The 15,133-nt window shown below is 41.6% G+C and overlaps 1 protein-coding gene across 1 annotated transcript in view; it reads right to left on the bottom strand.

The window, feature by feature from the left end:
* CRB1 (crumbs cell polarity complex component 1) overlaps positions 1-15,133 on the bottom strand; it is a 114,323-nt gene that overhangs the window by 76,581 nt on the left and 22,609 nt on the right. Inside the window, exon 2 of the mRNA XM_053693752.1 lies at positions 7,981-8,508. Within this exon, the coding sequence (XP_053549727.1) occupies positions 7,981-8,508 (528 nt within the window). The remainder of the gene's footprint in view (positions 1-7,980; positions 8,509-15,133) is intronic.

The raw sequence follows: 15,133 nt of genomic DNA, 5'->3' as shown, positions 1-15,133 counted from the left end.
TCTAACTGGGGGTTAGTACTGATCAGTAATAAACAGAGGGTAATACGTTATTTTCTAGCTGGGGGTTAGTACTAATCAGTAATACACAAAAGGTAATAAGTTACTCTCTAGCTGGGGGTTAGTACTGATCAGTAATATACAAAGGGTAATAAGTTACTCTCTAGCTGGGGGTAAGTACTGATCATTAATACACAAAGGGTAATAAGTTACTCTCTAGCTGGGGGTTAGTACTGATCAGTAATACACAAAGGGTAATAAGTTACTCTCTAGCTGGGGGTTAGTACTGATCAGTAATACACAAAGGGTAATAAGTTACTCTCTAGCTGGGGGTTAGTACTGATCAGTAATAAACAAAGGGTAATAAGTTACTCTCTAGCTGGGGGTTAGTACTAATCAGTAATACACAAAGGGTAATAAGTTACTCTCTAGCTGGGGGTTAGTACTGATCAGTAATATACAAAGGGTAATTAGTTACTCTCTAGCTGGGGGTAAGTACTGATCATTAATACACAAAGGGTAATAAGTTACTCTCTAGCTGGGGGTTAGTACTGATCAGTAATACACAAAGGGTAATAAGTTACTCTCTAGCTGGGGGTTAGTACTGATCAGTAATACACAAAGGGTAATAAGTTACTCTCTAACTGGGGGTTAGTACTGATCAGTAATAAACAGAGGGTAATACGTTATTTTCTAGCTGGGGGTTAGTACTAATCAGTAATACACAAAGGGTAATAAGTAACTCTCTAGCTGGGGTTTTGATTTGAATCAGCCAATAAGAATGAGAGCTGCTTAAAGGGACACTGTACCCAAAAATTTAATTTTGTGATTCCGATTGAGCATGAAATTTCAAGCAAATTTCGAATTTACTCCTATTATCAAATTATCTTCATTCTCTTGGTATCTTTATTTGAAATGCAAGAATGTAAGTTTAGATGCAGGCCCATTTTTTGTGAACAACCTGGGTTGTCCTTGCTGATTGGTGGATAAATTCATCCACCAATAAAAAAGTGCTTTCCAGAGTACTAAAACCAAAAACCACCAATAAAAAAGTGCTGTCCAGAGTACTGAAACCAAAAAAAAGCTCAGATGCCTTCTTTTTAAAAAAATGATAGCAAGAGAACGAAGAAAAATTGATAATAGGAGTAAATTAGAAAGTTGCTTAAAATTGCTGCTCTTTCTGAATTACAAATGAACAAATTTGGGTTCAGTGTCCCTTTAAATCCTATTGTCTGTTCAAATTAGCCAATAGGATTTAAGTAGCTCTCATTCCTATTGGCTGATTTTAATTTTTCAGCCAATAGGAATGCAGTGGTACCCCAATATAAAAGGGGTACTTTGCATTGAATCCTCAGTGTGCCTGGGCGATCCCATGAAGAGGACCTCCACGTCGGACTGATGGACCTCCGCCTGGACCTCCGCAGGGATGAAGAAGATAGATGATGCTGGTCTCGCGATGGAGATCTTTCGCTGGACTTCAGCAACTGTGAGTACCGATTTTGGGGTCAGTGATAGGTTGTTTTTGGGGTGTTTTTTTGTGGTGGGTTTTTTTTTAGATTAGGGCTGGTTTTTTTTTTTTTTTTTTTAATGGGCCGAAAAAGAGCTGAATGCCCTTACAAATGCCATTTTCGAGGCAATGGGTAGATTAGGTTTTACTTTTTTTTTTTAGTTAGGTTTTTTTTATTTTGTGGGTTTGGGGGATGAGGGTTTGAAATGTTAGGGGGTGTTTGTTTTAAGTTTTTGCAAAAGAGCTGTTATTTTTAGGGAATTATTTTATTTTTGGGGTGTGTTTTTTTTTTAGATTAGGGCTTTTTTATTTTAATGGGCTTTAAAAGAGCTAAATGCCCATACAAATGCCCTTTTCGGGACAATGGGTATATTAGGTTTTACTTTATTTTGGGGGGTATAGGTTTGTAATGTTAGGTGGTGTTTGTTTTTTTGCAAAAGAGCTGTTAACATTAGGGCAATGCCCTACAAAAGGCCCTTGGTAGTTTATTATAGATTAGGTTGTTTTTTATTTTGGGGTGTTTTTTTTGTTTGTTTTTTTTAAAACGGGGTATTAGAATAGGAATAATTTTATTATTTTTGATAATTTTGTTTGTTGTTTTTTGTAATTTTAGTGTTTTTTATTTTTTGTAATTGCAGTTTTAATTTTTTTGAAATGTTAGTTTTTTTTAATTTTTAGTAATGTTGTGGGGGGTGGCGGTTTAGAGGTTAATAGGTTTAGTTAGTGTTGGCGATGTAGGGGTATGGCAGTTTATGGGTTAATAGGTTTAGATAGTGTTGGCGATGTGGGGGGTGGCTGTTTAGGGGTTAATAGCTTTATTTAGTGACCGCGATGTCAGGGAATGGCGGTTTATTTAACTAATGAAAACAAAATGACATTTTTAGCGTTGCACATGACTACTCTTCTTGGCTAAATATATATATATATGTATGTGTGTGCATATATATTTATATGTGTATATATATATATATATGTATTTCTGTATTTATATGCGTATAATATGTCTGTATTTCTATAAGTATGCATATCTGTATTTATATGTGTATATATGTATGCATATATATATATATATATATATATATCAGGGCTCAACATTTCCACTAGCCCACTAGCCATTGGCGAGTGGAAATTTAAAGGTGGCGAGTTAAGTGAATTTTGAGTCTGATGTCTGGTGGCGTGTTGTAAGTTGGCACATTGTATTTGCAGAATGTACATTCCTATTGCAGCACTGACAAACACACATTGTGGGCTATGTGCTAAAACTATTATCTAAAGGGATATTATATAGTTATGAAAGTGCACAAATATGTTATTCCTTTAGGGACCCCATTAGTGCTTAGACTGTTACTTCTGAGAGGGTAAACGGGGCAGAGAGTGATTGGAGAGAAAAAGTGAAAATGGAGAAGAAGGTAGAGTTAAAGGGACACTGAACCCAAAATTTTTCTTTCGTGATTCAGATAGAGCATGAAATTTTAAGCAACTTTCTAATTTACTCCTATTATCAATTTTTCTTTGTTCTCTTGCTATCTTTATTTTAAAAGCTGGAATGTAAATCTTAGCAGCCAGACCATTTTAGGTTTAGCACCATGGGCAGCGCTTGCTTATTGGAGGCTTACATTTGCCCACCAATAAGCAAGCATAACCCAGGTTCTCAACCAAAAATGGGCCGGTTCCTATGCATCACATTCCTGCTTTTTAAATAAAGATAGCAAGAGAACAAAGAAAAATTGATAATAGGAGTAAATTAGAAAGTTGTTGAAAATGTCATGCTCTATCTGAATCAAGAAATAAAAAATTGTGTTTAGTGTCCCTTTAAGAGAGAATGGAGGGGGGGGGGGGAAGTGAAGAGATATGAGAGGGGAAAGAAAGAGTGTAAAGAGAAGACATGGAGGCCTATTTAACAAAGGTCTTGCGGACCTGATCCGACAGACATTGCTGAATGCGGAGACCAATATGCTCTCCGTATTCAGCATTGCACAGGCAGCTCTTGTGAGCTGCTGGTGCAACGCCACCCCCTGCAGACTCGCGGCCAATCGGCCCCCAGCAGGCGGTGTCAATCAACCCGATCGTACTCGACTGGGTTGTTGATTGCGGCGATTCCTGTCTGCCTCATCAGAGTAGGTGGACAGGGTTAGGAGCAGCAGCCTGCAGGCTCGCCAGAAACACGTTCGGAACTTGATAGATGGGCCTCATGGCCTGAGAGAGAAGGGAGAGATCTCCATGATTGTTAGCTCTCTCTGCATTCTCTATGTTAATGTATTACTGTATGAAGCTTTATTTCATTTGTTATGGTACAAAATAAACACAATATTATAAAATGTTTCACAATGGCTAAACATATGTAACGAGGGGGTAACGTAGTGTGTGGGACGGCGAGTAACAGTTTGTCCTGGCTAGTAGCTTAGGACTTGACAGTTTGTCCGGGCTAGTAGCTTAGGACTTGACAGTTTGTCCGGGCTAGTAGCTTAGGACTTGACAGTTTGTCCTGGCTAGTAGCTTAGGACTTGACAGTTTGTCCGGGCTAGTAGCTTAGGACTTGACAGTTTGTCCTGGCTAGTAGCTTAGGACTTGACAGTTTGTCCTGGCTAGTAGCTTAGGACTTGACAGTTTGTCCTGGCTAGTAGCTTAGGACTTGACAGTTTGTCCTGGCTAGTAGCTTAGGACTTGACAGTTTGTCTGGGCTAGTAGCTTAGGACTTGACAGTTTGTCCGGGCTAGTAGCTTAGGACTTGACAGTTTGTCCGGGCTAGTAGCTTAGGACTTGACAGTTTGTCCGGGCTAGTAGCTTAGGACTTGACAGTTTGTCCTGGCTAGTAGCTTAGGACTTGACAGTTTGTCCGGGCTAGTAGCTTAGGACTTGACAGTTTGTCCTGGCTAGTAGCTTAGGACTTGACAGTTTGTCCTGGCTAGTAGCTTAGGACTTGACAGTTTGTCCTGGCTAGTAGCTTAGGACTTGAGAGTTTGTCCGGGCTAGTAGCTTAGGACTTGACAGTTTGTCCGGGCTAGTAGCTTAGGACTTGACAGTTTGTCCGGGCTAGTAGCTTAGGACTTGACAGTTTGTCCGGGCTAGTAGCTTAGGACTTGACAGTTTGTCCTGGCTAGTAGCTTAGGACTTGACAGTTTGTCCTGGCTAGTAGCTTAGGACGACATTTTGAGCCGTATAAATATATATATATAAGCAATGAAATCCGCACTTCACCACTGAGTGTATCTCAGTATTTCAGTAAATATTCATAAACAGACCGGTGCAACACCTAAAGAGACCACCCTCTAGGCCTCAGGATGCATGAAAGCACAACACAAGGTGGCACATGGTACAAAGGCTATACCTTTTATTAGAGCAACGTTTCAGGGCACCTGCCCCTTTCTCAAGCTTGAGAAAAAGGCAGGTGCCCATAAACATTGCTCTAATAAAAGGTATAGCCTTTGTACAGTGTGCCACCTTGTGTTGTGCTTATATATATATACAAAACACGGAAGGGGACTGCACTCTCAGACCGGACTGGATACATATCCTATGACCCTGCAACATGCACAGCCCTGGGTGCACAATAGCACTCTCAGGAAGCTGCACTGTTCCCAGAGCCACAGGCAGTTAACCCCAGTCAGGTCTGGGTGCAAGGCCCATAGGGAAAATTACAAAACAAATTAATACAGCACACAGAGAAAGTCCAGCACTCACTTACAAGCTCTCAGCTATGATTAAAAGCAAAAATGGAAGAGTTAGTTACCGCATCTGGCCAAATGGGACAAGCCCAGGTACCACCTCAAGGTCTCTCCCAAAACCTGGGTCCCTAAACAGCCACACAATGCAAGCTCTCAATCCAACAAACTGGGAAAAAGTGAAGGGTGCACAGGCTTATGTAATCACCCTAGATATATACAAAACACGGAAGGGGACTGCACTCTCAGACTGGACTAGGTACACATCCCATGACCCTGCAACATGCACAGCCCTGGGTGCACAATAGCACTCTCAGGAAGCTGCACTGTCCTCAGAGTCACAGGCAGTTAACCCCAGACAGGTCTGGGTGCAAGGCCCATAGGTAGCTTGCATTGTGTGGCTGTTTAGGGACTCAAGTTTTGGAAGAGACCTTGACGTGGTACCTGGGCTTATCCCATTTGGCCAGATGCGGTAACTAACTCTTCCATGTTTGCTTTTAATCATAGCTGAGAGCTTGTAAGTGAGTGTTGGACTTTCTCTGTGTGCTGTATTAATTTGTTTTGTAATTTTCCCTATGGGCCTTGCACCCAGACCTGTCTTGGGTTAACCGCCTGTGACTCTGGGGACAGTGCAGCTTCCTGAGAGTGCTATTGTGCACCCAGGGCTGTGCATGTTGCGGGGTCATGGGATCTGTACCCAGTCCAGTCTGAGAGTGCAGTCCCCTTCCGTGTTTTGTATATATCTAGGGTGATTACATAAGCCTGTGCACCCTTCACTTGTTCCCAGTTTGTTGGATTGAGAGCTTGCATTGTGTGGCTGTTTAGGGACTCAGGTTTTGGAAGAGACCTTGACGTGGTACCTGGGCTTATCCCATTTGGCCAGATGCGGTAACTAATCCTTCCATTTTTGCTTTTAAACAGGCTATGTTTGGGGAGATTACATAACCTGTGCACCCTTCATTTTTACACAGTTGTTTGATTGTGAGCCTGCATTGTGTGGCTGTTTAGGGACCCAGGTTTTTGGAAGAGACATTGACGAGGTACCTGGGCTTTTCCCATTTGGCCAGATGCGGTAACTAACTCTTCCATTGCTGCTTTTAATCTTAGTTGTTAGCTTGTAAGTGAGTGTTAGACTTTCTCTGTGTGCTATATTAATGTGTTATTTTTTTTGTAACTTTCCCTGTTTGGGCCTTGCACCCAGGCCTGACTGGGGTTAACTGCCTGTGACTCTGGTGACAGTGCAGCTTCCTGAGAGAACTGTTTTGCACCCAGGGCTGTGCATGTTACAGGGTCATAGAATGTGTACCCAGTGCGGCCTGAGAGTGCTGACCCCTCCCGTGTTTTGTGTATATATATATATATATATATTCATATCTGTATTTATATGTATATATATGTATGCATTTATAAATATTTATTCACATCTGTATTTATATGTGTATATACAGTATGTCTGCATTTATATAATTATGCATATATGTATTTATATATGTATAATATGTCTGTATTTATATATATATATATATATATATATATATATGCATATCTGTAATTATATGAGTATATATGAATGTATTTCTATTAATATGCATATCTGTATTTATATATATTATATATATATATTCATATCTGTATTAATATTTTTATATATCTATGTAAATACAAACATAAATACATAAGTATAGACATACATACATATATATTTATATTAATAAATATCACTATACATGTGTTCCTATGGATCCCTATGTAAAAGCATTTCATGCACCTCACATCTTATAACTTTTTCATGCAATATTTTTTAAGCAATAATTTTAATCAGACTGTGAAATGCATCTTTTATGTGTTTTGCTCCACGTTTTAGGTTTGCGCATATTTTAACACTAGCTTTTCCTAAGCGGTGTTTACCAAAGCGCAAAGCACGATTACGCCTGTGCATTTACATTTAACTTGCAATATCAAGGGTATTTAATGTGTGCCTGAAAAGGCGTATTTGTGCACCAATGCAAGCACACGGAGCGTTGAGAATAATCTAGCCCCTTGTAATGATAGATTTTCCTGAATAACTGCAATGAACTAAAATACTGGGAGAGGATGTTTATGGCTGCACTATCACATTGTTTGCAAATGTTTTTACACAGCCAAACTAAACCCAACACTTAGGAGCCAATGCAGACTTGTTACTGTCATTTTGTTATCAAAACTTGCATTATGTTGCAGTATCTTATCTTATCACCTCTGCTGACACCAATTACAGAGAGATATATAGCAGGGTTAGGCCTATAGAGTGCACTTCCAGTTCTCAGAACTGGAAAACACACTATTTTAAGAGTTAAATAATATAAATATATAAATTTCAGGAAAATGTATTGCAAATATATTTATTACATTAACTTAAACGTTTTATTACAAATGTAAAGTGCTTCATATCACATTTCCTGAGGTGTTTCCTCTCTATTAGTTATAGATACTAACTTGCCTTACCTGTATATTGTGCAGGGCACACACAGGTGTATCTCTCTATTAGTTATAGATACTAACTTGCCTTACCTGTATATTGTGCAGGGCACACACAGGTGTATCTCTCTATTAGTTATAGATACTAACTTGCCTTACCTGTATATTGTGCAGGGCACACACATGAGTATCTCTCTATTAGTTATAGATACTAACTTGTCTTACCTGTATATTGTGCAGGGCACACACAGGTGTATCTCTCTATTAGTTATAGATACTAACTTGCCATACCTGTATATTGTGCAGGACACACACAGGTGTATCTCTCTATTAGTTATAGATACTAACTTGCCTTACCTGTATATTGTGCAGGGCACACACAGGTGTATCTCCCTATTAGGTTCAGGCATGTGGCCCCATGCATGCAGGGCTGGGACGCGCATTCATCCACCTCAATGTCACAAAGTGAGCCCTGGAATCCGGGGACACAGTAGCAAGCAGGACCCTTCCCCCGGTCCCTGCACACAGCCCCGTTTAAGCAGGGGTTAAACAAACACTCATCTTCTGGTGCATCACACAGGGTCCCCCGGTACCCACTGGAGCACACACATATTGGCCCCTCATCACCCATGTAGCACTGCCCTCCTTGTCTGCAAGGGTTCCTGGCACACAGCTCTAGGGGGATCTCACAGTGCTGACCCCCATATCCTCTGGGGCACTGGCAGGTGTAGCTCTGCGCCGTGATAACGCAGGATGAGTTCACTGGGCACGGGTTGGAAAAGCAGATATCAGCGCCCTCGTCACAGTCCTCCTGAGAAGTGCAAGGTAAGTTCCCCTCACAGGGTGGTAAGTGGCAGAGGGATGAGCTTCTTAAGCAGGATGACCCTGTGTAAAAACAAAGCAAATTTCAGTAAACTGGTGGTAAAAAGTAACGTAACTAATGAGCACAAAGCTGAGCATAGCAATAGACTGTAAGCTCCTTGTGACAGGGTCTCTTATTATAGCACTAGACTGTAAGCTCCTTGTGACAGGGTCTCTTATTATAGCACTAGACTGTAAGCTCCTTGTGACAGGGTCTCTTATTATAGCACTAGACTGTAAGCTTCTTGTGACAGGGTCTCTTATTATAGCACTAGACTGTAAGCTCCTTGTGACAGGGTCTCTTATTATAGCACTAGACTGTAAGCTCCTTGTGACAGGGTCTCTTATTATAGCACTAGACTGTAAGCTTCTTGTGACAGGGTCTCATATTATAGCACTAGACTGTAAGCTCCTTGTGACAGAGTCTCTTATTATAGCACTAGACTGTAAGCTCCTTGTGACAGGGTCTCTTATTATAGCACTAGACTGTAAGCTCCTTGTGACAGAGTCTCTTATTATAGCACTAGACTGTAAGCTCCTTGTGACAGGGTCTCTTACTATAGCACTAGACTGTAAGCTCCTTGTGACAGGGTCTCTTATTATAGCACTAGACTGTAAGCTCATTGTGACAGGGTCTCTTATTATAGCACTAGACTGTAAGCTCCTTGTGACAGGGTCTCTTATTATAGCACTAGACTGTAAGCTCCTTGTGACAGGGTCTCTTATAGCACTAGACTGTAAGTTCCTTGTGACAGGGTCTCTTATTATAGCACTAGACTGTAAGCTCCTTGTGACAGGGTCTCTTATTATAGCACTAGACTGTAAGCTCCTTGTGACAGGGTCTCTTATTATAGCACTAGACTGTAAGCTCCTTGTGACAGGGTCTCTTATTATAGCACTAGACTGTAAGCTCCTTTTGACAGGGTCTCTTATTATAGCACCAGACTGTAAGCTCCTTGTGACAGGGTCTCTTATTATATCACTATACTGTAAGCTCCTTGTGACAGGGTCTCTTATTATAGCACTAGACTGTAAGCTCCTTGTGACAGGGTCTCTTATTATAGCACTAGACTGTAAGCTCCTTGTGACAGGGTCTCTTATTATATCACTAGACTGTAAGCTCCTTGTGATAGGGTCTCTTATTATAGCACTAGACTGTAAGCTCTTTGTGACAGGGTCTCTTATTATATCACTAGACTGTAAGCTCCTTGTGACAGGGTCTCTTATAGCACTAGACTGTAAGCTCCTTGTGACAGGGTCTCTTAAAGCACTAGACTGTAAGCTCCTTGTGACAGTGTCTCTTATAGCACTAGACTGTAAGCTCCTTGTGACATTGTCTCTTATAGCACTAGACTTTAAGCTCCTTGCGACAGGGACTCTTATAGCACTAGACTGTAAGCTCCTTGTGACAGGGCGTCTTATAGCACTAGACTGTAAGCTCCTTGTGACAGGGACTCTTATAGCACTAGACTGCAAGCTCCTTGTGACAGGGTCTCTTATTATAGCACTAGACTGTAAGATCCTTGTGACTGGGTCTTTTATAGCACTAGACTGTAAGCTCCTTGTGACAGGGTCTCTTATTATAGCACTAGACTGTAATCTCCTTGTGACAGGGTCTCTTATTATAGCACTAGACTGTAAGCTCCTTGTGACAGGGTCTCTTATTATAGCACTAGACTGTAAGCTCCTTGTGATAGGGTCTCTTATTATAGCACTAGACTGTAAGCTCCTTGTGACAGGGTCTCTTATTATAGCACTAGATGGTAAGCTCCTTGTGACAGGGTCTCACATTATACCACTAGACTGTAAGCTCCTTGTGACAGGGTCTCTTATGATAGCACTAGACTGTAATCTCCTTGTGACAGGGTCTCTTATTATAGCACTAGACTGTAAGCTCCTTGTGACAGGGTCTCTTATTATAGCACTAGACTGTAAGCTCCTTGTGATAGGGTCTCTTATTATAGCACTAGACTGTAAGCTCCTTGTGACAGGGTCTCTTATTATAGCACTAGATGGTAAGCTCCTTGTGACAGGGTCTCACATTATACCACTCGACTGTAAGCTTCTTGTGACAGGGCATCACATTATACCACTAGACTTTAAGCTTCTTGTGACAGGGTCTCACATTATACCACTAGACTGTAAGCTCCTTGTGACAGGGCTTCACATTATACCACTAGACTGTAAGCTCCTTGTGACAGGGCATCACATTATACCACTAGATTGTAAGCTCCTTGTGACAGGGCATCACATTATACCACTAGACTGTAAGCTCCTTTTGACAGGGTCTCATATTATACCACTAGACTGTAAGCTCCTTGTGACAGGGCTCACATTATACCACTAGACTGTAAGCTCCTTGTGACAGGGTCTCACATTATACCACTAGACTGTAAGCTCCTTGTGACAGTGTATCACATTATACCACTATATTGTAAACTCTTTGTGTCAGGGTCTCACATTATACCACTAGACTGTAAGCTCCTTGTGACAGGGTCTCACATTATACCACTAGACTGTAAGCTCCTTGTGACAGGGTCTTACATTATACCACTCGACTGTAAGCTCCTTGTGACAGGGCATCCCATTATACCACTAGACTGTAAGCTCCTTGTGACAGGGCTTCACATTATACCACTAGATTGTAAGCTTCTTGTTGTGACAGAGTCTCACATTATACCACTAGACTGTAAGCTCCTTGTGACAGGGTCTCTTATTATATCACTAGACTGTAAGCTCCTTGTGATAGGGTCTCTTATTATAGCACTAGACTGTAAGCTCTTTGTGACAGGGTCTCTTATTATATCACTAGACTGTAAGCTCCTTGTGACAGGGTCTCTTATAGCACTAGACTGTAAGCTCCTTGTGACAGGGTCTCTTATAGCACTAGACTGTAAGCTCCTTGTGACAGTGTCTCTTATAGCACTAGACTGTAAGCTCCTTGTGACATTGTCTCTTATAGCACTAGACTTTAAGCTCCTTGCGACAGGGACTCTTATAGCACTAGACTGTAAGCTCCTTGTGACAGGGCGTCTTATAGCACTAGACTGTAAGCTCCTTGTGACAGGGACTCTTATAGCACTAGACTGCAAGCTCCTTGTGACAGGGTCTCTTATTATAGCACTAGACTGTAAGATCCTTGTGACTGGGTCTTTTATAGCACTAGACTGTAAGCTCCTTGTGACAGGGTCTCTTATTATAGCACTAGACTGTAATCTCCTTGTGACAGGGTCTCTTATTATAGCACTAGACTGTAAGCTCCTTGTGACAGGGTCTCTTATTATAGCACTAGACTGTAAGCTCCTTGTGATAGGGTCTCTTATTATAGCACTAGACTGTAAGCTCCTTGTGACAGGGTCTCTTATTATAGCACTAGATGGTAAGCTCCTTGTGACAGGGTCTCACATTATACCACTCGACTGTAAGCTTCTTGTGACAGGGCATCACATTATACCACTAGACTTTAAGCTTCTTGTGACAGGGTCTCACATTATACCACTAGACTGTAAGCTCCTTGTGACAGGGCTTCACATTATACCACTAGACTGTAAGCTCCTTGTGACAGGGCATCACATTATACCACTAGATTGTAAGCTCCTTGTGACAGGGCATCACATTATACCACTAGACTGTAAGCTCCTTTTGACAGGGTCTCATATTATACCACTAGACTGTAAGCTCCTTGTGACAGGGCTCACATTATACCACTAGACTGTAAGCTCCTTGTGACAGGGTCTCACATTATACCACTAGACTGTAAGCTCCTTGTGACAGTGTATCACATTATACCACTATATTGTAAACTCTTTGTGTCAGGGTCTCACATTATACCACTAGACTGTAAGCTCCTTGTGACAGGGTCTCACATTATACCACTAGACTGTAAGCTCCTTGTGACAGGGTCTTACATTATACCACTCGACTGTAAGCTCCTTGTGACAGGGCATCCCATTATACCACTAGACTGTAAGCTCCTTGTGACAGGGCTTCACATTATACCACTAGATTGTAAGCTTCTTGTTGTGACAGAGTCTCACATTATACCACTAGACTGTAAGCTCCTTGTGACAGTGTATCACATTATACCACTAGATTGTAAACTCTTTGTGTCAGGGTCTCACATTATACCACTAGACTGTAAGATCCTTGTGACAGGGTCTCACATTATACCACTAGACTGTAAGCTCCTTGTGACAGGGCATCACATTATACCACTCGACTGTAAGCTCCTTGTGACAGGGCATCACATTATACCACTAGACTGTAAGCTCCTTGTGACAGGGCTTCACATTATACCACTAGACCGTAAGCTCCTTGTGACAGGGCATCACATTATACCACTAGACTGTAAGCTCCTTGTGACAGGGTCTCACATTATACCACTAGACTGTAAGCTCCTTGTGACAGGGCATCACATTATACCACTAGACTGTAAGCTCCTTGTGACAGGGTCTCTTATGATAGCACTAGACTGTAAGCTCCTTGTGACAGGGTCTCTTATTATAGCACTAGACTGTAAGCTCCTTGTGACAGGGTCTCTTATTATATCACTAGACTGTAAGCTCCTTGTGATAGGGTCTCTTATTATAGCACTAGACTGTAAGCTCTTTGTGACAGGGTCTCTTATTATATCACTAGACTGTAAGCTCCTTGTGACAGGGTCTCTTATAGCACTAGACTGTAAGCTCCTTGTGACAGGGTCTCTTATAGCACTAGACTGTAAGCTCCTTGTGACAGTGTCTCTTATAGCACTAGACTGTAAGCTCCTTGTGACATTGTCTCTTATAGCACTAGACTTTAAGCTCCTTGCGACAGGGACTCTTATAGCACTAGACTGTAAGCTCCTTGTGACAGGGCGTCTTATAGCACTAGACTGTAAGCTCCTTGTGACAGGGACTCTTATAGCACTAGACTGCAATCTCCTTGTGACAGGGTCTCTTATTATAGCACTAGACTGTAAGATCCTTGTGACTGGGTCTTTTATAGCACTAGACTGTAAGCTCCTTGTGACAGGGTCTCTTATTATAGCACTAGACTGTAATCTCCTTGTGACAGGGTCTCTTATTATAGCACTAGACTGTAAGCTCCTTGTGACAGGGTCTCTTATTATAGCACTAGACTGTAAGCTCCTTGTGATAGGGTCTCTTATTATAGCACTAGACTGTAAGCTCCTTGTGACAGGGTCTCTTATTATAGCACTAGATGGTAAGCTCCTTGTGACAGGGTCTCACATTATACCACTCGACTGTAAGCTTCTTGTGACAGGGCATCACATTATACCACTAGACTTTAAGCTTCTTGTGACAGGGTCTCACATTATACCACTAGACTGTAAGCTCCTTGTGACAGGGCTTCACATTATACCACTAGACTGTAAGCTCCTTGTGACAGGGCATCACATTATACCACTAGATTGTAAGCTCCTTGTGACAGGGCATCACATTATACCACTAGACTGTAAGCTCCTTTTGACAGGGTCTCATATTATACCACTAGACTGTAAGCTCCTTGTGACAGGGCTCACATTATACCACTAGACTGTAAGCTCCTTGTGACAGGGTCTCACATTATACCACTAGACTGTAAGCTCCTTGTGACAGTGTATCACATTATACCACTATATTGTAAACTCTTTGTGTCAGGGTCTCACATTATACCACTAGACTGTAAGCTCCTTGTGACAGGGTCTCACATTATACCACTAGACTGTAAGCTCCTTGTGACAGGGTCTTACATTATACCACTCGACTGTAAGCTCCTTGTGACAGGGCATCCCATTATACCACTAGACTGTAAGCTCCTTGTGACAGGGCTTCACATTATACCACTAGATTGTAAGCTCCTTGTTGTGACAGAGTCTCACATTATACCACTAGACTGTAAGCTCCTTGTGACAGTGTATCACATTATACCACTAGATTGTAAACTCTTTGTGTCAGGGTCTCACATTATACCACTAGACTGTAAGCTCCTTGTGACAGGGTCTCACATTATACCACTAGACTGTAAGCTCCTTGTGACAGGGCATCACATTATACCACTCGACTGTAAGCTCCTTGTGACAGGGCATCACATTATACCACTAGACTGTAAGCTCCTTGTGACAGGGCTTCACATTATACCACTAGACCGTAAGCTCCTTGTGACAGGGCATCACATTATACCACTAGACTGTAAGCTCCTTGTGACAGGGTCTCACATTATACCACTAGACTGTAAGCTCCTTGTGACAGGGCATCACATTATACCACTAGACTGTATGCTTTGTGAAACAGGGTCTCACATTATACCACTAGATTGTAAGCTCCTTGTGACAGGGTCTCACATTATACCACTAGACTGTAAGCTCCTTGTAACAGGGCTAACATTATACCACTAGATTGTAAGCTCCTTGTGACAGGGCATCACATTATACCACTAGATTGTAAGCTCCTTGTGACAGGGCATCACATTATACCACTAGACTGTAAGCTCCTTGTGACAGGGTCTCACATTATACCACTAGACTGTAAGCTCCTTGTGACATAGCATCACATTATACCACTAGACTGTAAGCTTCTTGTAACAGGGTCTCACATTATACCACTAGATTGTAAGCTCCTTGTGACAGGGTCTCACATTATACCACTAGACTGTAAGCTCCTTGTAA

The sequence above is a fragment of the Bombina bombina genome, chromosome 10, assembly GCF_027579735.1.
Source record: "Bombina bombina isolate aBomBom1 chromosome 10, aBomBom1.pri, whole genome shotgun sequence".
Lineage (NCBI taxonomy): Eukaryota > Metazoa > Chordata > Amphibia > Anura > Bombinatoridae > Bombina > Bombina bombina.
This window is presented reverse-complemented; position numbering and strand designations above follow the sequence as displayed.